This window comes from Nematolebias whitei, chromosome 1 (assembly GCF_014905685.2).
Source record: "Nematolebias whitei isolate Nwh7 chromosome 1, NemWhi1, whole genome shotgun sequence".
NCBI classification, from domain to species: Eukaryota; Metazoa; Chordata; class Actinopteri; order Cyprinodontiformes; family Rivulidae; genus Nematolebias; species Nematolebias whitei.
The window spans coordinates 24,300,671-24,325,479 of record NC_056498.1 but is presented as its reverse complement, the minus strand read 5'-3'; the positions used below and the strand labels follow the sequence as shown (position 1 = coordinate 24,325,479).

The 24,809-nt window shown below is 39.9% G+C and overlaps 1 protein-coding gene across 3 annotated transcripts in view; it reads right to left on the bottom strand.

Moving 5' to 3' along the window:
* Positions 1 to 14,866: 14,866 nt before the first annotated feature.
* The window catches only part of ppargc1a (peroxisome proliferator-activated receptor gamma, coactivator 1 alpha), a 599,527-nt gene continuing 589,584 nt past the window's right edge, over positions 14,867 to 24,809 (bottom strand). For all 3 annotated transcript variants that reach the window (XM_037675931.1, XM_037675939.1, XM_037675946.1), the window contains exons 11-13: positions 23,586 to 23,707; positions 20,861 to 21,012; positions 14,867 to 15,705 (exon numbers count right to left, since the gene is read on the bottom strand). In XM_037675931.1, the coding sequence (XP_037531859.1) occupies positions 15,602 to 15,705; positions 20,861 to 21,012; positions 23,586 to 23,707 (378 nt within the window). In that variant the 3' untranslated portion in view covers positions 14,867 to 15,601. The remainder of the gene's footprint in view (positions 15,706 to 20,860; positions 21,013 to 23,585; positions 23,708 to 24,809) is intronic.

Sequence of the window (24,809 nt, the reverse complement as noted above, 5' to 3'; positions counted from 1 at the left end):
TTCTTCTTCTTTCGGCTTTTCCCTCTTCAGCAGTCGCCACAGCGATTCATCCTCCTCCATCTCCCTCTGCATCCTCAGTCCTCACTCCAACTACCTCCATGTCCTCTCTAATTGCATCCATATATTTCCTCTTTGTCTTTTTCCTGTCCGCTGCATTTCTAACATTCTTCTACCAGTATACCCACTGTCCCTCTGGACATGTTCAAACCATCTCAGTCTGGCCTCTCTAACTTTATCTTCCAGTTGTTCAACCTGTGCTGTACCTCTCATGATCTCATTCCTAATCTTATCCATCCTTGTCACTCCTAAGGAGAACCTCAGCATCTTCACTTCTACCACTTCCAATTCTTTCTCCTGTCTTTTTGTCAATACTTCTGTCTCCAGACCATACAACATAGTTGGTCTCATCACTCACTGTATGGTAAACTTTTCCTTTGAGCTTTGCTGACACTCTTTTGTAGCATATCACTCCTGAAACTTTTCTCCATCCACTCCATCCTACCTGGACTCTCTTTTTCACCTCTTTACCACACTCCCCATGACCCTCAGCTACTACCATGCCAAATTGTAGGTCTGTATCTTTAAAATTATCTGAAGTTTAGCCATTTTTGTGTTTGCTCATGTTGATTAGCTGTGAGAGATATCTTGAACTACTCAACCCCTGAACACGATCAGTTGTAGATGAACATCCAATGATTGCTTTCAGAAAGTTTCATTAAAATCCATGCAGTAGTTTATTATATGTTTACAACCGACAAATTAAATATTGCCCGCCTTTCCTTGCTGCAAGCAATAAAAAGAATGGGAGCTAAAGCTCTGTTTTTGCACACTAATATCATTACAAAATTTCAGCCTCACTGCCTTCTAACAAAACAGCATATTTACAATGTGTCTGTAAGTCGCTATTGTCTTGGTAAAATTTCACAATGGCTGCTGATCGCCTCCAGATACCAAATGCAAAAATTGTGCCTTAATACGCCTCAGAATAATCCCCAGGAGATCTGGAGTGTGCTGATACGGCGTATTTTGTGGCGGGGACATCTGAGATGCACAGAGGCCCAACGCCAACCCCTAATAGAGCATCGGGGGGGCTCACCTTTTGTTATTATTTTCAGAGGTTTGTGTCGACCTACTTTGGGAGCCGGGTCTGTTGAGGCTCTGAGCTCCAATGCAAATGAGATCTGTTGCTTCCTGCCTGCCTGTTGGATTTCATGGGTTTCCAGGCACATGATGCAACAGGGGAATAAAAAGACTACATGTCATAAACTTACTGCATGTTTTATAGATCCTGTCATCATTTTATCTCCTCTTCCAAAGCTTATCTGCGCTCATCATTGCTCTACGTTTTTTATTTTCTTTTTTCCCCGGTGCTTGTTTTTATGGAAAGCAAATTGAATCAGTGGTTTGAAATCAGTTTGAATATATGGAAAGCTGCTAGCTTGATTTGTGTACAAACCCTTATGTAAACCTTCTCAGCACTACGAGGAAGTGTCACTGTGTGGCATAAAAAGGTTAGTTCAGATCATCTGAACTAGCGTTCTGTGAAAATATTACAAACAGTATTTTACCTGTTATAGACGGACACGACAATTGAAGAAAACAATTTCATTTTCACCGGACTGACAAGCTAACAGCTAATCTGAGCTGGGCCAAGTCCAAAATCGATTGTCATCTTAAATAGACTTGAATAACAACATTTCATAGAGGTTCATGCTAACACTGCATTTTAAACATTTACATAATTTTCAGTTTATCTTGACATGGTTACATAAAATTCTATAGTTATGTGTTAGCACATATAGCAATAGCAGTAGCTAGCTGTTAGCTAACCCCCAGTGCAGACTGTGAATTAATTTTGTGATTAGAATTTACATTGTAGTTAAAATAAACCTGTTTTTTTTTTTTCCTGATCTTAACATTGAAAGTCTAAAAGTTTACTTTATTTTAGACTTTGTCAGTTGCTGACCTAAAATCTAATGAACCAAATGCAGTTGTTCCTGTTCTGCCATATTCACTGGCAACAGGAGAACTCAAGATGTTGTCCCAAATGAGAGCGTGGCAGTAACCTGACAGCAAGACACGTTTTGATCATTTCTGAGAATTTCCTTTGCGGTTTTACGAGTTGTACAACTATAAAAATTTTATTCAGCTTGACAATCTGTCTGGTCCCCTTCCCCCCATTTGTATCTTAGACTGGACATAAAATGGTGAAACTAGAGTTTTTTTTTTTTCTAATTCCCAAAAAGATTACCTACTTTTTTATCCAATTGTATGTCAAAGCATTTATTAAATCCCTGGAAATTAAATGAAAATAATTGATATTCCAGACTAATTTTGTTTTTGTCATCCTGAGGAAACTTATAAAAGACAGCAAATGTAAATCTTTTGTGTCTGTGAGACGTTACAGCTGACCAAGCCACTGAGGAATCAATAGGTTGGCTTGAGACGTATCAAAGCATCAGAAATAAAACATTACTGTGCGTCTGCAGAAACGGTTTTAATGCTGTTAGGACCTTTGCAGATTAACCCTAGTTGGGTCACTTAGTTGTGACCTCGTACAAAGCACGATTCAGTAACATCACAAGCTCTTCTGCCATCGTTCATGGACACAGCAGACATGCAACTGATCTAAATAACTGGGGTGCCAGTTTATATTTTTAAGTGGCAGTGGCCATTTTGGATTTTGACATGGCAACCTTATTTTTAGTGGTAGCTCAATTGGTAGAGCTGCCACCTCTTGGCGAGAAGGTCGCTGGATCAAATCCTGGTCGAAGACCTTTCTGGGTGGAGTTTGCATGTTCTCTCTGTGCATGTGTGAGTTTTCTCCGGGTACTCTGGTTTCCTCCCACTGACCAAAAACATGCGTGTTAGGCTGAGAAATAACACTAAATTATCCCTAGGTGTGAGTAAAAGTGAGACTGTTTATCCCATTTGTCTCTATGTGTCCCTGTGATGGACTTGCGACCTGTCCAGGGTGTCCCCCGCCTCTCACACAGTGATAGCTGGACATAGGAACCAGTGACTCCCACGATCCGAAAATGAAGAAGCGGGTAAAGATAATGAAAGATGGATCTTTCTTAAGCCTATGCCACCATACACCAAAATAGAAGTCAGTACCTCACTTAGTTTTCAAGTTTTCCAGCTCCAGGATGGATGGACAAACAGACAGACGGATGGACGGAGGGTTTTTCCACTTCCCCTCTTCGCTCTGTGATGAGGGGAAAAAACAAGTCTTGTATTCATACCTCACCATAGACGAGATCAGCTGCATAAGTGCTATCCCACACTAATGTCCACATGTTCTCTTATCTCATGGTTTTAACAACTAAGGACCCCCCCCCCCAAAGAGATGAAAAACATCACCAAAGAGTAGAATGAATGAATGCAATATTTGCTGCCATTTGTACGTCGATATAAATAGTCCAAACATACAATAACTGTCCATAGGCTAAATTCTGCTGCATTATGTCCTGCTATGTAATACATGGGTTCAAGCTGAGGTCTGGGAGAGTGGGAGAAATGCTCCTATAAGCTCTTGTGTTAGAACAAGTGGGTTGGGTGGGGGCTAAGTAGCTGGGAACTGGGTTTAGACACAACTGCCCAATCAGTGAGAACCACTTTGAAAATGGGAAGAAGAAAAGAAAAAGAATATGAGTAGCAGATAAGTGAAGGAGGGAGGGGGGCAGTTGGAGAAAATGAATCAGAAAAAGCACTTCTCTTTTACTAAGCTATCTTGTCAAGAATGCTTGAATGGAGCCATTATGGAACCCGACTCCAACTAGATTGTAACTGTTTTAATACAGCCAATAAAAGAAGATGGCCAGCTGTATATTTTCAAATGAATAGTTCAGCATCCATAAATGGAGGCTAAATTAAATCAGGGTCAAGAATTGTGGTATTGGTGGTGGTGGTGGTGGGGGGGGTGTTCATGTGAATTAAAAAGTACATAAAAAATTAGCAATAGAGCGTTCTAAATTTGGGTTTTGTTTTATTGGGATGAATTTTACTCAGCTTCCTTGTCCTTCTTCCTCTTAATGCCATGTATTGGCACTATGCATGGAAATGCAAAACCATGAACCCTAAGAAAGTGAAAACTTTAGCATCAGTTTTAAATGTTGGATAAATAATGTATTCAAGTCTTCCCGGATAATGTGCCCAATGAAGGTGTGGCATACTGTAAACGTATACATTTTAAACACGACCATGATTATTTATTTATATATTTAGAACAATTTTTGCCATTCTTTTATGCAAACATTGACCTTTCTACTGGATGGCAAAGTTTGTTCTGATTAGTGAACTCCAGAGGCTCAAATGAGCAACAGTCACAATACCACAAAGGCTTTGTCCAAGATTTATTTGACTTACAGTCACTAAGATTGAGACAAATGTCTAAGAACGTATTTAAATTTGAGTTCAAATTGATTTAAGCCAATACTGGATCAGTCCCAAGTGTTTCATGTGGTTATTTACGGATTCATTCCCATCGTATCATCATTGATCAGAGATGCATGATAGGATTTAAATGTTGAATTTTAGTGTCTGGAGATGAATCGTAGATCTTTTTGAGTAGAGTGCTGTAGAAAAGTGTACTTAATATTTTACCTGTTGTAGATGGCTTTGATTCTGACTGGACGGATGTGCTAACGGCTAGTCAGGGCGGGGCCAAAGCCAAAGTGGATCAGGGGTCTTATGACTACAATAAAAAAATCATATTGGTTAAAATAATTACTGTTCATCAGTTTAGCTTTTCACAATTATTTACATAGAGTTTAATGATTACTTTTAGCATCCTAGGCTGAAATGTTATCACATTTCTTGCAGTGTTAATTATGTACTGTTAAACTGATGGCAGTGTTAGGGTTTGTAAAATACTAAAAGTATTTTAAGACTGGTGTTTAAAGATGGCAGCAAACCTTTTTGAACTTGGCATCATTTAGACTATTCATTGCTCATCAGTCTAGTCTGAAATGAAATAAAATTGTGTAGTTCACACACCTATCCACAACAGGTAAGATATTTATTGTTTATAATCTTTCCACTTAAACCCCCAATACAAACCTGACTCACCCCTTTGGGTTTCTGCCTTGTTTTTGGTGTACTGTATTTTTCAGACTATAAGGCGCGTTAAGTGAAACAAAACAGTCAGATAAGTCAAATTTTATTCAACTCATTCACAATAACTCACAACGTTGTTCAGTTGTACCAAATAAAATCAGTTTGAGATCAGTAAGCACAACCAGAATTAATGCATAAGGCTCACTGTCAACTTTTGAGAAAACTAAAAGATTTTAAGTGTGCCTTATAGTCCGAAAAATACGGTATTTTAGGTGGTACACAGAGTATTTTCACCCTGCTTGATGTTGTGAATTCAGTTTTTACCCGAATGTAAACGACCCATTTGAGTGAAGGAAACAAGCACATTTGATTTGCTGGTATTTTGAACGGAGCCATTACGTACTGACTTCATGGGAAATTATGGTAATCATTATTGATGCTTTTCTTTGATTGCTAAATAATTACCTATGATATGCCGCTCACATCATTGCCACATTTCCATGCTGCTCTCTGCATCAGCTCGTTAGCGATGGCACTGTGATGCCGGGCCTACCAGCATCCACGTTCATTCCACCTGCACACTTAGGAGCATGGAAGCACAGGGGCGCCATCACATCTCTGCCCCAAAGAACACCACAACAGCCTTGTCACGTCACTTGTCCTTTTATGTTTTCCCCTTCTGTCTTTTTATTTTATTTTATTTTTTTTGGGGGGGGGGGTCAGGTGATTTTCCTGCTAAAAAAGCTTGGCCGTCTACATCTGGAGCCCTAACGCTCTCTGTCAGCTGGCTGTCCCGCCAGTGACAGAAGAGATTCATCTTTCTGCTGATGTCCCGTTTGTGTGCTGTGGAGTTGCCAGCCCTAGCACTCTGAAAGGCTCGCCATGGCCTGGAGGCACAGAAAGGCAGGTAAGAGCCTCAAAGCAACACTAATCTGTTGGTAAATGACAAAGCAGACCGAATTAACAAACTCCTGCGCCAATCCATCAACACAATCTATGAATATCCTCACATCATTACAGACATAGAACTGTGAAATCTTTTAGGAACCCCTTTTTTTTTTTGCGTTTCTAATTAATATGCTACGTCTTGGGCACACTCAAGGTAATTAACATTGTTTTTTGCCAGCAACACACAGCAGATGGTGATTGAAAATAGAAGGATGAGTCGCTCAATCAACCACCATTTGTCTGTAGCCATTAATTATCTCACGAAGAATACATTCAGTCCCCAAAGTTGATAGTTTGGGGGTGGGGGGGAGAGAAGAATACTGTCCTTCTGTTCCTCATTACTCTTTAACAGCGAAAACTGCTGAAACTAGAACGCGGGATAGGGAGACTGTGATTTTTAACAGCGTTGTCATTATCTTCTCCCATAAGGTGACATACGATAAAAGGCTTGTGGGGCAATGGAGGGGTGGGGGACGCTAACAAAAAAAAAGTTTTAGTAATTCAAAGCCAAGCAACATCTTGTGGTTCGTTCTGCTCAGATTCATCAAAGACCACTTTCAGGAATAATAAGAAAGAAAATGTGCAGTTTTACTCAAGTTGATGTGTCCAGAGAGTGCCGAGGGAAATGTTTATTTTTCTGATCATTAAACTGGAGCCGGTTCCTCGTAAGAAGGAACACCACCGCGGGCCATGTGACTCGACCAATCATCCCTAATGGGTACGAGCAATCTGACTGGAATATCTGCTTTCCTCCTGCAGCTATTGCTGTCATAATGTGTCCAAATGGAACTTCATAGGCAAGTTCTGCCAAGATCTTGCTGATTTCACTGTCTTTGTTACCTGCCTTGTTTTTGCCAGTGACTGTGCAAAAGGGACACAAAGGAACTAAGACGTAAAGGTTCCAGAAACGAAATAAAGGGAAACCTTGATGAAACACTGAAGGCAAAAACTCGCCACAGCATCACAAACTGGGATGGATTATTTACCAGCATTTCTTCTGCACTTTTGGCAAATTATATTCTCGTCATTTTCTCTGCGAATTGTTTAGTCAGACATGACCAGTGTCAGCTAATTTAAATTATTAAAATAGAATCCGTTATAAATGTATATTCAATGTCATAAACGCAGCCCTTCTGTACACAGTAGTCCCTTGATTATCGCAGGGGTAACGTTCCAGACATCACCGCGATAGTTGAAAAACTGCAAAGTAGGAACGCTATAGTTATTTTAGTATATATATATATATATATATATATATATATATATTTTTTTTTTATTTTTTTTTAAGGCTTTATAAACCCTTCTCTTGCATTGCAAAGTCTTGCAATGTTCTAAACTCTTAAACAAGATTCAAGGTCCTTTACCGTCATTCGCATCACACGTGGTACATGAGGTGGAACGAAATTTTGTACTCAAAGTCCCAGTTACGTCCAAAAATAGCAAAAATAAAAAGTATGAAAAGAAACGGTACATAAGGATCTAAGATATACACTAAGATATATGCTAAATTATATGCTAAAAGATCTAAGATACGGTATATTAAACAGCAGCCCGAACATGAGTCTGTAGTGAGCAGATGGGTATGAATACAGCAGCATAAAGGCAAGACATCAGCAGCACACATAAGTCACATATCACCAATAAGTGTCATTACAGATTTTTATTTTAAACTATGTAATTTTAACAACAAATGTATATGTACTGTACAGTACATGTACTGCAAAATTTTACTCACCAGCTCTGCAGAACAGCAGCTCTGTTCCAGTTCTGCAGACCTACCCTGCAGGGACGAAGACCACCGTGGGTAATTGAGTTTCAGGATTATTTGCAACCTTCCTGCCAGTTCTGTGAGCTTCATAGATATATTGTTACTTCTGACTTTACATTGCTAAACTTTCCCTCCATTTTGGCAGAAAGCAATGGCTGAAAGCACTGTTGGCTTCTGGGTAGTGTAGTTCTTTTGACTGGCATTATAGCAGGGCTTAATTTGTAAACAGATCAATGCCAGAACACAAATAGTGGGCGGGCTGAAGTGAGGGGAGCGGTGTCTGTGGGTTCCCCCCCTCCCTCCCTTGGAAAATTTTGAGAAAAGTAGATGTTATTTCCTGCATTCTGGTGTATTTTAACAGGTTGTTAAACATCTGCTTTACCCACATTTGTAAACACTTGATTCAAAAACCATTTTACAGAGCAACAACAGCTTCTTGTATGTGAATAGAGCAGTTCTGCTTCTATCAAGCATCCTAACACCCCCCCACTTAAACGGTCACATTGATTTGCAATTTAGTTGTGCTGTTTATTTATATTTTTGAGTTATTTTAAATAAAAATGTATGATGAGTTTGGACTTTTAGGGGCGTAAATTTGAGTTACCGGCTCTTGTTCCGGCAGGATCCGCCTCAAATACAGCCCTGCTTTACAGTATAGGCTTACTGAAAACTATAAAATGGCGGCGCCTATCCGAAGTAATTTTTTTCGTTAACTTTTTATCCCGTACCGTTCCAAAAGTTGACAATCGTTGAAAAACTGTGAGAGTGAGTCCGCGAAAGTCAAACCGCAAAGTAGAGAGGGACTACTGTATAAAAAGGAAACTGGAATCTTTGATCTTTAAATCTTCCAGCAAAAGGACATTTAAGAATCAGGATTTTTTTCCCAACCTGTAACCAGTAGTATTTCTCACGTTTTGTCTTCGGTAGTTTAATCTTATTACTAAGGTCTGAGTTTTTACTCCCCTCTCCACCTTGCCTTGCTTACATAATACTGAGACAGATATATGGGGTTGGTGTGTGTGTCAAGATATCCTCATGGAAAAAGCTGTCTAAACTGTGCAGGCTTTTCATTTTTACATTTTTCTCCACCGTCTGGCATCTGAAACGCAAAAAATTACAGATTTTTGTCACAGTGCCGGAAACTAAGGCTGTATAATCTATGCCATTTTCAGGATTTCCTCAGCATCCAGCTACGTAGCTGCAACTAGATGCCAAATAAAATACAAGAGATGCAAAACTCAGAAGCAGCAACATCTTAGTGTTTGTCCCACAGAGAGCCCGGCCCCATCAAACTGTATTATCTCCTCTTGCTTCCAACTGGAGAAGAGATAGCTGCTTATCTACTGGTTAATAATAAAACGACACATAACAGATTAAAAAGAGGTATCTTATCATGATGGAAAGGGAGAGGTGGTGGGGAGAAAAGGCCAACGGGGACCAGAAGGATTTCCAGGGACAGTTTCATTCTGTGGAAAGGGCAAACAGAGGGAGACCTCCTACCGTAATTCAGCAGCCAAGCTGAAATGAAAGCCAGCCGCGCTCTTCTCTGGGGCTAAACAGCGGCCTTAATAAAAAACATAATCAGACCCCCCCAACCTTAAAGTTTAATGCACATTCGTCTCATATTTCTCCTTGCACCTGTATAAAAAAGGACACGGTGGAGGCTCTGGGTGTGATTCCAGCTTCTGGGTTGGAATGTGTGTGCACGTGATAGAGTGGGAAAAAATAAAGTGGGGGTCGTTATCGACATAATGAAGCCCCACAGAATATCAAGCGCACCATCAAGTTGCTATAGCTCTCCATCGTAGTAATGAAATTGTTCCCTCCAACTTTTTTAATTAACTCGCATGCTCTCGATGTGGAGTCAAGTTGTGGGCACAGACAAAGACTGCGGCGTTGTCTCGCAGGTGAATTTCAAGGAGGCTAATGACACAGAATTAGGCAGAGTTAACTTCTTAGGATACAACGTCCAGAGAGACAGATGTTCTAAGATGGGGTTGGATCATTGTTCTCTATCAGCTATCTTTCATTTACCACCCAGAAACATGATGAGCCCAGGAGAGGGAGGTGGTGAGACTAGAATGGATTATTATTAAAATTGCTGTTTTTTTGCTGCTGCAGCATGAATCTGTCTTATCGTCAAAGGAAATTCCTGGCATTACATCTACTGACAAAGGGGAGGGAAAAGTTAGCAGAAGAGTTCAAAATACTCAGAGTTGAGAGATTTTAAGCTCTTTTAACTATAGCTTTTGTACGACTGCCTCCATTATCTCAGGCTGAGAGAGCAACGTGTTTCTGCGATGCACCTTTATTGCATGCATTTAAAAAGATCAGGCAACAATGTTTTTTTTAAACATAAATATTTTCCTGGGTTTAAGAAAAAGTCATCCTCGTATTTCTTGAATTCAAACAAAATCGTTGAAAATGTGTACTGTGCCACTAGGTGGTGAGAATGTTCATATTGGTGCAAAATCGACTGCAGCCATTTTCCTTTTACACTTTTTATTGTGTTATCTCAGTTTGTATTCTTTTCAGTACACGATCAGATAGTCATTATTAGGCAGCCGACTCAGGACACGAAGGTCTCGGGTTCGATCCCCGGTCATTGCACAGCTTGTGGCGTCTCTGAGCAGGACACCTTATCCCTAATTGCTCCCCGGGCGCTTGCAACAGCTGCCCACTGCTCCACCTGAGGGTGGATGGGTTAAATGCAGAGAGCCAATTTCATCATTGTATGTTCCCATACAATGATGAAAATACATACACATTATTATTATTAATATTATTATTATTATTATTATTATTATTATTATTAGAGGATAAATTCAGACTTCTTCAGACAAATGTAAAAATAAAATCTTTAAAGCTGCTGTTTACATTTGCAGGGCAGCAAGCTCACAAAAATGAAGTTTTAAAAATTACTACTTTAAGAAGTACTTATGAAAATCTCTTTGTTTGAGGGAGTTGGTGCAAACAGCAGAACATTGAAAAATATCCATACTGTGGATACGGCCTCAGTGAAACTGTACAATGATGCTTCATGAAGACATTTTATATATAAAATGAAGATCCATCCAATCTGTCGACGAGGGAGAGGGCAGACACCGGAGGAGAGGGCGTGCCCCAGAAGCCATCTTAGCATCAACATAACTGATTTTTTACACTTTGGAGCATGCTGTTGGTGGAGAATTGGTTTTGTTTGGCGTTTCCTCAGACTGATGAAGCCCTTAGGATGGAGGGCAAAACATCTCAGCACAAAAAAAAAGACACCATCCAGATGACCTGACTGAACATTGTTGGATTTTATACCTGGATTATTGAGCATGAACTTTGGTGTCCATCCATTCTCTTTTACTTGTTCTGGAGTTGAGTCGCAGGGACAGCAGTTTGAGCAGGGAGGTCCAGACATCTCTTTCCATGGCCACCTCTTCCAGCTCTTCTAGGAGGACCCCAAGGCCCTCCCATGTCAGCCAAGAGACATATGGCGCTTTGCCACTATCTCTGCACTCACCTGTTCCACACCACACTGCAACAGTTAAAGGCCTGCCCACTGTCGGCACCCACCCTCACTCAGTCCGGTTTATGAAACCATCTTGTTTGTGATTCCAAGCGGACTGCTCCGAGGTGATGTTTTTTAAATAAGCGGACAGCAGCTGTTGATTGACCAGCGGAGCTACATCACTGGATGTGCCCAGGGAAGGAACATAGACTGACCGGTAAATGGAGAACTTCACCTTACAACTCAACTCCCTCTTCATCACAACGGTCCAGCACAGAGTCCGCAATACTGAGAAAGCTGCACCGATCCATCTGCCAATCTCCCGCTTCATTCTTCCCTCATGCGCCGCAGTATGACCGCACTGACGGGAGCTCCGCTTCGACTCGCTCTCTTTTTGTTACTGTTGTTTTTGTTTAAACTTTTTTTTTTTTTTTTTTTTGCACCTACACTGCACACCCACGCTACAGGTATGATCGCTACGCACTTTTGGAGTTTTGTGTGTCTCCGTCTTGCCATCATGCCGTCGTGGTTCAGTTCCCGACCCCCTTCCAGCCTCTGGCTTAGGCTCTAGCCTGTCATGGCGGGCGTCTCCATGATCCTCCATCTACCTGCACAGACAAAACTCTATGGAACAGTTTGGTTCCGTGGAGAAACCTTGGATGTTCTGTGTCTGCTGGACCCAGTTCTGGAGGGCAGTCATTGTCCATTGCTGCGGTCATTATTATCATCATGCTGCTAACAGAACCACACTGCTAACAGAAGCACACTGCTAACAGTACCATGGTGCTAACAGGACCCCACTGCTAACAGTACCATGGTGCTAACAGGACCACACTGCTAACAGTACCATGGTGCTAACAGGACCACAGTGCTAACAGAAGCACACTGCTAACAGTACCATGGTGCTAACAGAACCACACTGCTAACAGTACCATGGTGCTAACAGAACCACACTGCTAACAGTACCATGGTGCTAACAGAACCACACTGCTAACAGTATCATGGTGCTAACGGGACCACACTGCTAACATTACCATGGTTCTAACGGGACCACACTGCTAACAGTACCATGGTGCTAACAGGACCACACTGCTAACAGTACCATGGTGCTAACAGAACCACACTGCTAACAGTACCATGGTGCTAACTGGACCACACTGTTAACAGTACCATGGTGCTAACAGGACCACGATGCTTAGAGAACCACTCTGCTAATAGGACTACTATGCTGTTAATGGGACCATGTTTCTAAGAGAACCTCACTGTCAACAGAACCACTCTGCTAGTGGGACCATGCTGGTGTAGCTGTATTTCTTTTTCACTTTTGACACCGTTTTTGTATATTTTTGCAAGTTTTGATATTTCTTGTTGTGGTTTTGGCAAATCGAGACGGTTATTCTCGTCCTGAGCATTTCATTGCATTGATGATGTTGTGGTGATCTGCATCTGACAATAAAGCTAAACTTAAACCTAAACTTGTGAACAAAACCCCGAAATACTGGAACTCCACCACCTAACTCTGACCTGGAGTATTTCATATGAAGATAGGAAATGTAAAAGCTACTAAAAGATAAGACTGTTTTGTTTTTTCAAACACATTTCCCTTTATTGGCATGGTGAGGCTGATGAGAATTGCACATAAAAAGTAAAATTCACAAGAAAGTAGTACAATAGGTAGAACCACAAAGGCATTGGTAAGGACCTGGCAGAAGGCAACGTGGATAGGACACAGACAGGTAACAATCCAGAGCAGCTACCCCCCTCCCCACAATCCCTGAAACACACATCTCTCACACACCACACACACACACACACACACATTTACCAAAAGACATTTTGTCCTTCCAAAAGAAACATGATTACCCAACAAATGTTGAAGCAGTGGCAACATACTCAACAGTTCAAATTATTAAAAAGTCCGCCCAAGTTGAAATTTGAACCAGGAGATGTTTTTAACATATTGCTAGTGTAAGCAATTTACAAAGCTTTTTTTTATTATTACAATGATTAAAGCCACATCTATCAAATGGGACACGACACCATTACCCAAACGCTATACAAACAGCAAAATAAAAAAGTGAGAAAAACAATTAAACAGGTGACTTTTTCTTTTGTCTTCCACCAATTTTTGTTTTCGTGTTTCATAAAACTCTCGTCTTCACAGTCGAACTCCATGAAAGAGAGCCGGTGATCGGCGAAGCTCATTACTTGGCTCGTGCTTGGAACAGGATATTAATTGAACCAGAAACCGCAAGGTTACCTTCTGTCACGTTGACGGCGATGTGAAATCCAGGCTTGGATGGCGGGGGGAGGGGTTTGACAGGACACCGCAGGCAAAAACGTCATTTAAAATTTGCCTGTTAAGAAACCCTTAGTAGCTCGGGCTGAAACCGAATGCTGTCCGGTAAACGGCCATGCACTACACAACAATCGACTCGACAGGACGGTTTCACACACAGGTTGGAGCTAAGAGCCACATTTGCACAGACGTCACGATATGTGTGTGTTACAATCACACAGACTCCAATATATATCTTAAAGGGTGGGGTCACGATGTGCAACAATCGCCTCACATCGTGTGATGAAACGAACACATCGCAGGAATCATCCCAACAACCAGCGACTGGGTAATGGGTCAAGTCCAAATAAAAAAAAAAGGTATAATAAAATTAAAAATCCCACAACATTAGGAGCTAAAATACAACTCTGAAAAATAATTTATTGCTTTTTATATTATTTTTTTCCTTCATTTATATTATTACCATTATTTATCTCCTTGTATTACTGTGAATATTATCAGTGGTATATATATATCTATATTCTTTTTTTTTTTTTTTTTACATCAAATACAAGATTCATTAAAAAATTCAGGGGAAAAAAACGGAATTGTAAACTTCAGTTTGGCATTCAAAAAATCAAGCATGAGTGGAGTGCTGATGGTTTTTATACAGTTGCATAAAAGATAAAAAAATTATCCTGCAAAATCATTTTATTGCTTCGTGTTTGGTGTTGGAAACTCCCCCAGTGTTTTACTGCAGATCTGTTTGATTTTGGAGACAGGTTGCCCCAAAAAACAACAAAAAATATGCCTTCCAAAACGAAACAACCAGCTAATCAATCTAAAAGATAAGCTAAAATTATCCCCATCAAACTGTTTACTTTACACCCTGTCTTGTGATTGCAAGTTAAATAAAACAAATCAAATATCACAACATAAATAGGAAAAAAGGTACACCATGCATATTGGAGTCCATAAATATATATATTTTCTGAATAAAATATTAAAATAAATACATAAATATGTCTGTGCTGATTTGAACATCTTAAATGTTGATTTAATGTAATCAAAAAAGCTTTAAAAATAAATCAAAATTAACAGTTAATGATAAATATTTTTTAAAATGGGGTCTTTTTTTTTATACAATCATGAAAAACGTGTTAAAAAATGTATTTTACACTGGTTGTATAAGCAAAAACACTGATTATCAACAGAGAAAACTATACACGCTTGACTTTTTTCCCCCAACAAAATAACTTAAAAAAGGACTTTTGTTAACACTCTCCTGCAAAATGAGCAAAGTCTTTACTTTTTCTTTCATTTTTTTTTTTTTTACAATCATATTATGTCTTTCAAACATCATGTAGGTGTACAATATGTTTTACAGTATTGTAATTACTACAGATCAACATTCGGAATTAAGAAATTTTCTTTTTCTTTATTTTTTTTAAAAAAAGGCTGCGTTTTACAGTGCATAGCTGTAACAAATAAAGAACTTTGATATGTACATAAAATAAAAAATATTCCGATTTTTAATAGGGTTTGTAAATGCACAGCTACATTTTTTAATAAAATGTAGACAACAATTAGTTTTCACCTCCAAGATATAATTCCCTATATTCTTGCTTGTAATGTAACACCAGATCCAAATGCCAGAAAGTAAAAAAATAATCAACAGCAAATAAAACAAAATCTGGCTGAACAAGCTGCATGTCTTCACCCCAAAAAGAATTGTGGGTATTGTAGTGCTTGGAGAAAAAGAAATCCTACAGGTTGTTCCTTCTGTCACTGGCCGTTCAGCAGTAGAGTGCATTAAACCTGGTTCTGAGGATCCAGAACCGAACGTCTCTTTCCCAGCTCTTCAGCAGCCGTGTTCATGTAAACTTTATTTTTAATATATTCATTTCTACCGATGCAGGTCTATGTGTTCTCAGATGCTCTCAGAGAGAGCGTAAAACTTCTGGTGGTCTCGTCGTCGAAGGAGCGAGAAACGACCGTGAGGTATGAGGAGTTCCTTTTTGTGGCAGACAGCGGGCGCCACACAACCGGGTTACCTTTTCAGGCTGCACTGGGCCTCCCTCAGCAAGCTGTCAAAATCCATGGAGTCATACTTGCTCTTTGTGGAGGCTGGATCAAAGTCGTCCGAATGGGAGTCTGGAGGAGGGAAGGGGACAAGCAAGGTTGTGGTTAATGTTAAGCAGAACGGAGTTTCTTTGAAACAAAACGAAGGCTTCACCTTGGTGTTCTCAGAGGAGTTTATGGCCCGAGCTCAAAGAATGCTCCGCTATTACACCGATAGCACTCAGTCAGGCGGAGCTCCAGTCGGAGTTTGATACATTTTAGCCCGAGACGTTTATAGCATCCTCTTTGTCTTTGGCACTGCAGGAAGTGCAGCCGTGCCAGACTTCCACAAAATCATAAACCATCAAATGAAACGTGACTGAATTCCAGGTTAATGCGCAACCAAATGTATACCCTTGTTGACCTGAAGGGTCTGGCTGGAGTAAACAGGTTTAAAAGAATTGTCAATCAATAACTACAAGCTACAGCTGCATGGAAGCAGTTTAAAACATAAATGCATTTGAATCTTTGAAGATTTTTTGTGAAATATAAACACTGGAAAATGTCTGTGGCTTAGTTAAAATACTTTAAATAGATTTTTGTCTGTGAATAATTATTAATATATTTTTAGTCAAGTCAGCTACTGGGAATGAGTCCATTTAATTTCTTCAAGGGACAAAGAACTATGTTATTATAAAGATACCTTCCATTAAATTTTGTGTAATGCTTTAAAACTAGGACATTCTTGACTTTGTAAACACTTTATAAAGCATTTCTAAACCAAGTTACACAGCACTGCTCATACACTGAAGAAGGTTCACTATTTGGCAAGATTAAAATAAAAAATAAAATTGTGTTTATTTAGCTTAAGTATAGTTTCTTGCTAGTTGCTCAGCTTATTTGCATGCAACCTGCATCATGAAGGACCCCACTCACCCAGCACAAACACTTTTTGCCCCGCTCCCCTCAGGAAGGAGGTTAAAGAGCATTAAGTGTAGAACCACTAGACTGAAGAACAGCTTCTACCCTGAAGCTGTTAGACTCATGAATATCCAACCAGAATAATCACTGTGAAAAAATCACCTCACGTTGCTGCTGATCTGTTTCACGATGCTGCTTCTGTTTCATGTTGCTGCTTCTGTTTCATGTTGCTGCTGATCTATTTCACGTTGCTGCTTCTGTTTCATGTTGCTGTGTTTATTCATATTCATCTGTTCACACAGACTCGTGTTCATGCTGCTGTTTGACATATTGTGTTTATGCTATTAGTGCTTAGTGCATTTTTAGTTAACATTTTTCTTAGTTCATATCTTAGATTTTATTAATGTTTTTCTTTTACATTTCAATAATTTTATTGAATGTAACTGGGACCCTGGGCATAAAATTTCGTTCCACCACATGCGGTATGAATGACAAATAAAGAACCTTGAATCCTTAAATCCTTATTTTTTAAAAACTAAAAGCTTTACATGCCAATACAATCTATTTCTACTCAAATATCCCAATAGCACTATAAAATATAACATGTTATGTTATGATGCTTTGTGACGTACCGCATTGTATTTGTCTGAATGTGGATCTTTCTGGCACGTATCTGGGACAGTGCCACATCCAGAACGAGTTTTCCAAAAGTTATAATAAAATGTATCGTATCGCATCGTATCGTTTTGTATCGTATTGTATCGTATTGTAATGTGCTATTGATATTCATGTTTTAAAACTAGGTAACTACTTTACTTTTACGTCGTTTGAAAGCATAGCTTTGAAACATTTCATGCCTCCAATTATTAAAACTCTTGGTACGCAAAATATAATTCATTGTTGTTCATGTGGAACATTACATACTGCAGAATATTCAGTATGATGAATGTTAAATGGCAGCACACACGCTGTGAAGTATTTTGGCCTTTAAAAGTCTACTTCAGTTGAAGAAGCATAGCAGGACAAAAGCATAAAACCTTGGGACAAAGGCAGCTGGTTTTAAACTGCTTCCCTCCCTCCGTCCATCTTTCCTATGTCCTGTTTATCTTGATCAACCTGATAATACATAAAAAGTATCTTATCTGACCCAACAGACAGCTTCACAAATGGGGCTCCTACAGGGCCCAGCAGCATACTTCACAAGCTTTGAGAAATGGGAATGACCGTGGCAGCTAGGAGACGCCAGTTGTGATCTAAAGCATTGGCCGAGGGCTGGATTGTGTCTCGCCGCACACCTTGAGGGATGAAAAATACCCAGGTGCTACTTAAAACTAATGGACAGTGTCTGAGGAAGGGGGAAAAAAAACCATGAGAAAGGGTTTGGATACCACGGTACTTGAAAATGCTCCTCTCAATCTCGTTATACTGCGTTATCAATACGGGGATGACCAAAATAGCCTGTTCTTGACAAAGACGCAGCTGAATGAAGGTCCTTCCATTTCAGTAGACTGATTAGTCAATCTCAGTATAATGTCTGTCCTCAAGACTTCAGAATTAGTAACCATTTCTATGTCATGTACTCTGAAAAGGCTAATGGCTTGAAGTATGTGCTTGGAGAATGCATGATAACAGCATCATTTATTTAGAAAAGTGCTCTTTTTCTCCAAAATAACCTATTGACCCTCTTAAAGCAGTACATTTTAGATTTCTGACCTCATGCATTGCTGTTAAAATGTCAATACCCATCTTACGTTTCATCGGCAAATGGAAGAGGTGATCTTTTGTTGCTGTGCGAGAACCCGTAACAATGGGGCCTATTCCACCACCTTTAGTCGTCACACAGCTAACAGGAATAAAGAAAGTACTTGACTTTCTCCATAAAAAGTGGGGCGTCATGCAAAAGGAGAAAAAAAGCCTGGGATTGCTGATTGCTTGCATTATTTATCAAATGCATCACTCAGCCTTCTGCCATATCCTTTCCAGTTGGATTTCTTTTTGAGTGTTTGTGTAGGTTTACTCCAGGGAATCAGATAAACTCTGCTGTGCTGCAGCCTGCCACAAGTCCTACACACCCTGTAAAGGAACTAGGTCTGCGTAAGCCAAAGTAGCTAACAAGTATAGCTGCAGAGTTTTCCTTTTACTAACCATGGATATGAAAGTCATATTTACTTTTTTTCCAAGATGAAATGATTATACAACATAAAACTTCTATAGTTTTAAAAACAAAAATTGGTTGCACAAGTTTGAATTTATTGTGGATTTTTTTCTAATTCACATAAGGTCAAAAACATGCATAAGTGGTCTTCAAGGTTCTTGAATGCCATTTATCTTGACATGTCCAAGGCCTCTTAATGAGTTACTGTCATTGACTAGGATGGGTATTTGTTAGCATGAAACTGACTTGTTTACCATCACTTGTATAATCCTCATAATAATGGAAAAAGACCAAGGAACTCGATGAAGATCTTAGAAGGAGTATAAATTTGTTGAGATGTTCAAGAACCGATCGAAAGGGAGTCGGGTTCAGATACCCGAGCCCGGAGTGGCAGAGACGGGTGCCATGAAGCATCCAGTGCAGTAACGAAAGTGCACCCAGAGAAGCTGATAGGAGCCGCAGGGAGAGTTTTATTTTTTCTTGAAGTGCAGGGCACCCTGGAATGGGTTTGCCCCGAGAGAGGGGCCCGCGCCCTAGAAAGCGTTGCAGTTCCAATGGCGTCCAGTGAGCTCAGCCTCTGGCGTTAGAAGAAGGGAGATAGGGATGTCAGCAAGTCAGATCTGTAACTTGGGGAGATGGATTGGCTCCAAGGGCTAGGTCAGTCGGGCTGGGGTACAAAGCAACCTTGAGTACACAATTTCGTCCCACCTGATGTACCATGTGTGATGCAAATGACAATAAAGTCTCTGTGAACTTTAAACCTTGAACCACCGCGGCTCAAGCCTGCCACAAACTGGAAAATTCCACCAGTGTCCCTGTCTACAGTGAAGCCATCATCATGGACAGAGAGGGTCCACATCAAGAAAGACGCTTCAACTTCAAAAGCAATGCTTTCAAGCTCTACTGAGATTTGCAGCTGTTCACATAAGCAAATGTCTTTTATGGTCAGACAGACAAATATGGAGTCGTCTCTGAACTGATAAAGCAGGGGGTGTATGTTGTTCTTTCTGCTGCTCCCTTTTGCAGACTTTGCTACAGCGAATGAACTCCCATGAAAGATTTGACAATCATTCATGCCGGATGTCCTTCCAGACGCAACTGCGTTGAAACCCACAGCCTCATACTGTATATATTTTAACCTTATGTAAATGGACTGTACTTATACAGCACCTTTCTATCTTATCAAAACACTCAAAGTGCTTTACACTATAATCTGTGCCCTCATTTACCCATTCATACAGCACTCTACTATATCTATACATAGAATAATCAATGCTTTATCACATTCATACACTGATGGGACACACATCAGAGGCAATGAGGGGTTCGGTGTCTTGCCCAAGGACACTTCAGCATGTGACTGCTGTTAGAATCAAACCCCCAACTCTTGCATTGGAGGACGACTGCTCTAAACATTCAGCCACAGCCGCCCCTTATGTGAATCTAAAATAAACTTCACTCGGTGTACCCAAATCTTGTTTTTACAAATCACTGAGGTTACATATTGTATAATCATTTCACCCTGGAAAATGAAACGCCCAAAATAAGACGACATTCGTGCAAATGTTGGGTGTATGTAAACTTCTGAAACTAGATGTGCCACATCAAGCCTCAGCCTTAAGACATTTTCTCGACTTATCCTTTTTGCGCCTATTTTTGATCTCTTTCCATGTACAAAGTAATTTACCTCCTCGCTCTCCTAAAAGGATTCCCACATATATGTTTATGCCAACACACAAAAACACTGTATACATGGAGGCACAGGTGCTTTTAAGAACCATTTCGCACTCTGACGTCTTGCATTTCATACCAACGAAGTAAAAACATGCATCCGATGTCTACATGAGTAATGGAGTCTGCCTCATTTTTCTTAAGATACCACAGCTACTCGCAGAGAGGAAATGGAGCTCCATTCTCAGCATGTTCACATGCTGACCTTTGCCCTTGCCTTGAAATCTCGAGCAACAAATGGCTCGTGGAGATATTCAGTGCTGCATGAATCGGTATCAGCATAGAGATGGGGATGTTTTGATCTGGAAGCATCACTTAAGGCTTTTTGCCATCTTATTTTGCCCATGTATTTTTTTCCCCTTTTTTGTTCCTGACAGTATTCAAAGCACTCAAATATACAGCGGCAGCAGCCAACAGAGTGAACAACAAAGCTGCACTTACCCAAGTCTGTGTAATGTGATTTGCAGAGCTGCTTTTGTCCGCCGAAACACAACTCGAACTGAGGTTCGTTTGACCTGCGTAAGGTGTGTCCGTTCTCAAGGGCGGCAAAGGCGTCACAAGTGTAGCGGTACGTGATGAAGCCGAAATTGTCCCTGGACAGGAATAGAAAAAAGCACGTCAGTACGTTGCTGTGGGGTAGCAATGACTCAACAGAAAGGCCTCGTCTTAGATGACGATCACGCTATTTATATGCAAAAAAGAATCAATAAAGGTGTATCTGTTGAGTCTCTGTGGGCATACAAGCAGAAGAATCAGGAGACGCTCTGAGACTGCAAATTTATCTGTCAATTGCCTTAAAGTTTAGCAGGTACAGCAACAGATTTTTGTCAAACACGATTAAAGCGTTGGAATGTTTTGGAGTGGGGCTCTGTAAAAAGGATATGAACAAACAGGATCTTAATTTTGTAGGTAACTCTTTAATCGACCGCAGTTTGGAGAACTGGTTTAGTTGTGACCAGTATGAGCGGGATCCATACCAACCCCAATCTCAAAACGTTCATAGCAGTTAAACCTTTACATCGGTGTAGGTTTTACATTACATATACCGGTAATTATTTGGGTACTTGCAATCAAAAATAGTAGCAGCAGTTAGCTGTATCATTTCCAGTGCAGCGTGGGGGCACTGCCTGCAGGAATATCCTAATGTGTCTGCTGAACAAGTCATGTACTGTAATGTGAAAAGGACAATGGTGTAAAAACATAAAATAAAATAAAAACTGCTCTAAAATTTTTGAGTTGTTTAAGGCCAATTTACTTATTTATTTACCCTGTGCTAACTAGCCATTAGCGCTTCATAATAATGTAATGTTCGTAGGAATGTGGAGGGTGCTGTAGCACCATCTGATGTATGTGAGAGAACATGCATGTCCACATGCATAGTTAAGTATTGTACAAAAAATGTTATAAAAAAATATTAGTGCTACACAAATTCCAATTATGTTTTGATGTTAGTGAAATTTGTAAACATGGCGTATACTGGCATGGATAAAATGGTTGGTACCCTTCCATGATAAAACAAACAAAACAAACAACAAAACATGTGACTGGCCAAAAAACTCGAGTTTTGCCTCATCAGTCCCAAAAACTTCTATTGTGTTTTTCTGTCATTAGTGGAGCCCTCTCAGATCTTCTTCCATGGAGCCTATTATGATTCAAAATGTGATGGATTGTACTCAGAAAGCGATGTACTTTGACATTTGAGTTCAGCTTGGTATTGGATGGTCTCCGTGGCTCTTTTTTGGTCATTTTCACTTTCTGTCTGGTCAATTCAGGGTGGATTAACTCTTGCGTCCATGTTCTGCAAGACTGGCAACAGTCTAATGAACCTTATAATTTATGAAAAATAATGGCAGCTATGGTCAGAGGTACATGGAGCTTCTTGGAGACGGTCTTGTAATCTTTACCATGTACTGTAATTTCTGGACTATTAAGTGCACCTGAATATAAACCACGCCTGCTAAATTTAAAAAGAAAATTTTACATAAATGGGCTGCATTTGTCTATAAGCCGTGGGTTTTCATGTTGTAACATGAGATATTTATACAGAAAGATTATTATTATTATTATTTTACTTTTAATTAAGTACATACGGTAACACGCACAAATATACAGTAGTAAAGTAACACGGTTGATTAAAAGAAATACAGTAGTCTACCAGGAAGTCATTGATTGCTATCCCCCAAGCGAGATGTGTATTGGGCAGCTATGTGAGCGCCAGGGTGTAACGAAGCTAATTGTTTTGGTGGCATGAAGCTCGTTAGCCCATAAATAAAAGAAAAAATCCATAAATTAGCCGCAGCATTGGGTAAGCCGCGGTGTTCAAAGCGTGTGGAAAAAAGTAGCGGCTTATAGTCCGGAAATTATGGTACATCCACAAACTTTCTGAGCTTTCTCTGCTCAATGTTCAGTGTGGTGTGCACAAAGATGCCAAACGAGTATCCATCCATCCATCCATTTTCTTTGCCCGTTTATTCCATTTTGGGTCACGGGGGTCGCTGGTGCCCATGTCCAGCAATCACTGTGCGAGGGGCGGGGTACACCCTGGACGGGTCGCAAGTCCATCACAGGGCCCCAAACGAGTATGTTCCTTTTAAAAAAGCTGCATGCCTGATGAAAACCTTGCAAGTACCCATAACATTGAGGGTCAAACACTTAGTTCGAAACATGACCATAATATAAGAATTAATCACCTCTTTAACACATCTGTCCATACTAATTTAGAAGATCCTCAAAAGAAATCACAGACTAAATAGGCAGATTTTCATTAGACAATTGTCTTCAACTAAACCACCTTTCTTACGCTTTATCGATTCAATGAACCGTAAAGTTACAAACACATTTATCAGTGTCTGCAAGCCGCTTGAAATTTTCAAAAAAGTGATTAGATTAACATGAGGTACCTATTGCAACAATATAGACACTGTCTGTCCAAATTATACACACTGTACCCCACACACGTTTCTAATACCACAGGTCCCAACTAAACTCTGCTTTTCCAAACTGATCTACCCCCAACAGGTAAGATATTAAGTGTACACATTTCCACAGAGCACCACGTCAAAAGATTCAAACTAAAAGAGATGTTTTGTTAGTAAATCTAAAATAAAACTGCACCCATCCAACTAACACTAATGCTAGACTGCAGTGAAAAATCCTGAGGCCTTACCCATCATCCCTTAAGTTCAGTGCACATTCTTCAATTTCCCCAAAGACTTCAAAGCGGCGCTTCAACTCTGTTCGGCTGCAGTCGGACCTCAGTCGCCCCACGTACACCACCCGTCTCTCCTCCTGCTCGTTAAAGGGAAAGACAGAGGCGGACAAAGAGATTAAAAGGTGGGGAGACTGTTTTTTTCTCCTTCTCCTGTCTCTTTCTTCTCAAGACTTTAATGAATTGGTCTTGATCACTCCTGTGGATACTGCCGTTGCTGACTTTAGGGCTCTGTGTGTTTTTATTTTTTTTTGTCTTGTGTCCCCTCCGTGCTGTCTGCTTGCTGTGTTCATCTGTGATTGGTTCAGTTTGCTTGCTCTTATCTGATGAAGTAGCAGCTCGGGAGCACCTTCAATCTACCTTGACAGTACAATTCCTCTTTCTCTCTGCAACTCATCAACCAGAGGCGGAATGATTTTTATCAAATGATGCCAAGTCTCAAGTTCGGGGTTGCTTCGTCTTGTGTGAAGTCTAAAAATAAAGCCAAGGAGGTGAGTCATATATCAGAAAGAGTTTGGATAAAATACAAAAAAAAATAAAAAAAATTCTGCTTGCAAAGTGATAAAATCTTTGTAATACTAAAGGAATATTTAAACCCAAGATAAAGGTTTAAAAACACTGAGCCATGAGGCAGAACAACACAGATTTTCCTTGAACCTCAAAGGACAAGAGGGTCAAGTTGGAATAATTTTAGGAACAAACTGCAGAAGGCAGCAATTATGGCTTTTGAGTGGTTTAATTGCATCTGCTAATCATCTAATACAGTTAAGCCCTCGGGCTACAGTCCATCACCAACATTATTTATTTATTCATTCATTTACTCCCCACAACTGGGGCAAGTCCTCGGAGGCCTGTTGCAAATTTTAAAAGCCGTCCTGAGAATAACAGTAACATATATGTAAATGAGCTGCCTTGCGCTAAACTCAAAGTTCACCTTTGTCCACTCAGCTTATGGCCGAGAACAAATTAACCGCATATTAATGCTTTTCTCACTCTTTTTTTACGCTTACGTACTGTTTTAGACTAAAAACAGTCTTTGCTGAATTAGGGATTTTGTTGCTGACAAGTGATAAATAAGTGGTCTTTCCTTGATGGCACCCCGAGGGCTGCTCATATATATATATATATATATATATATATATATATATATATATATATATATATATATATATATATATATAT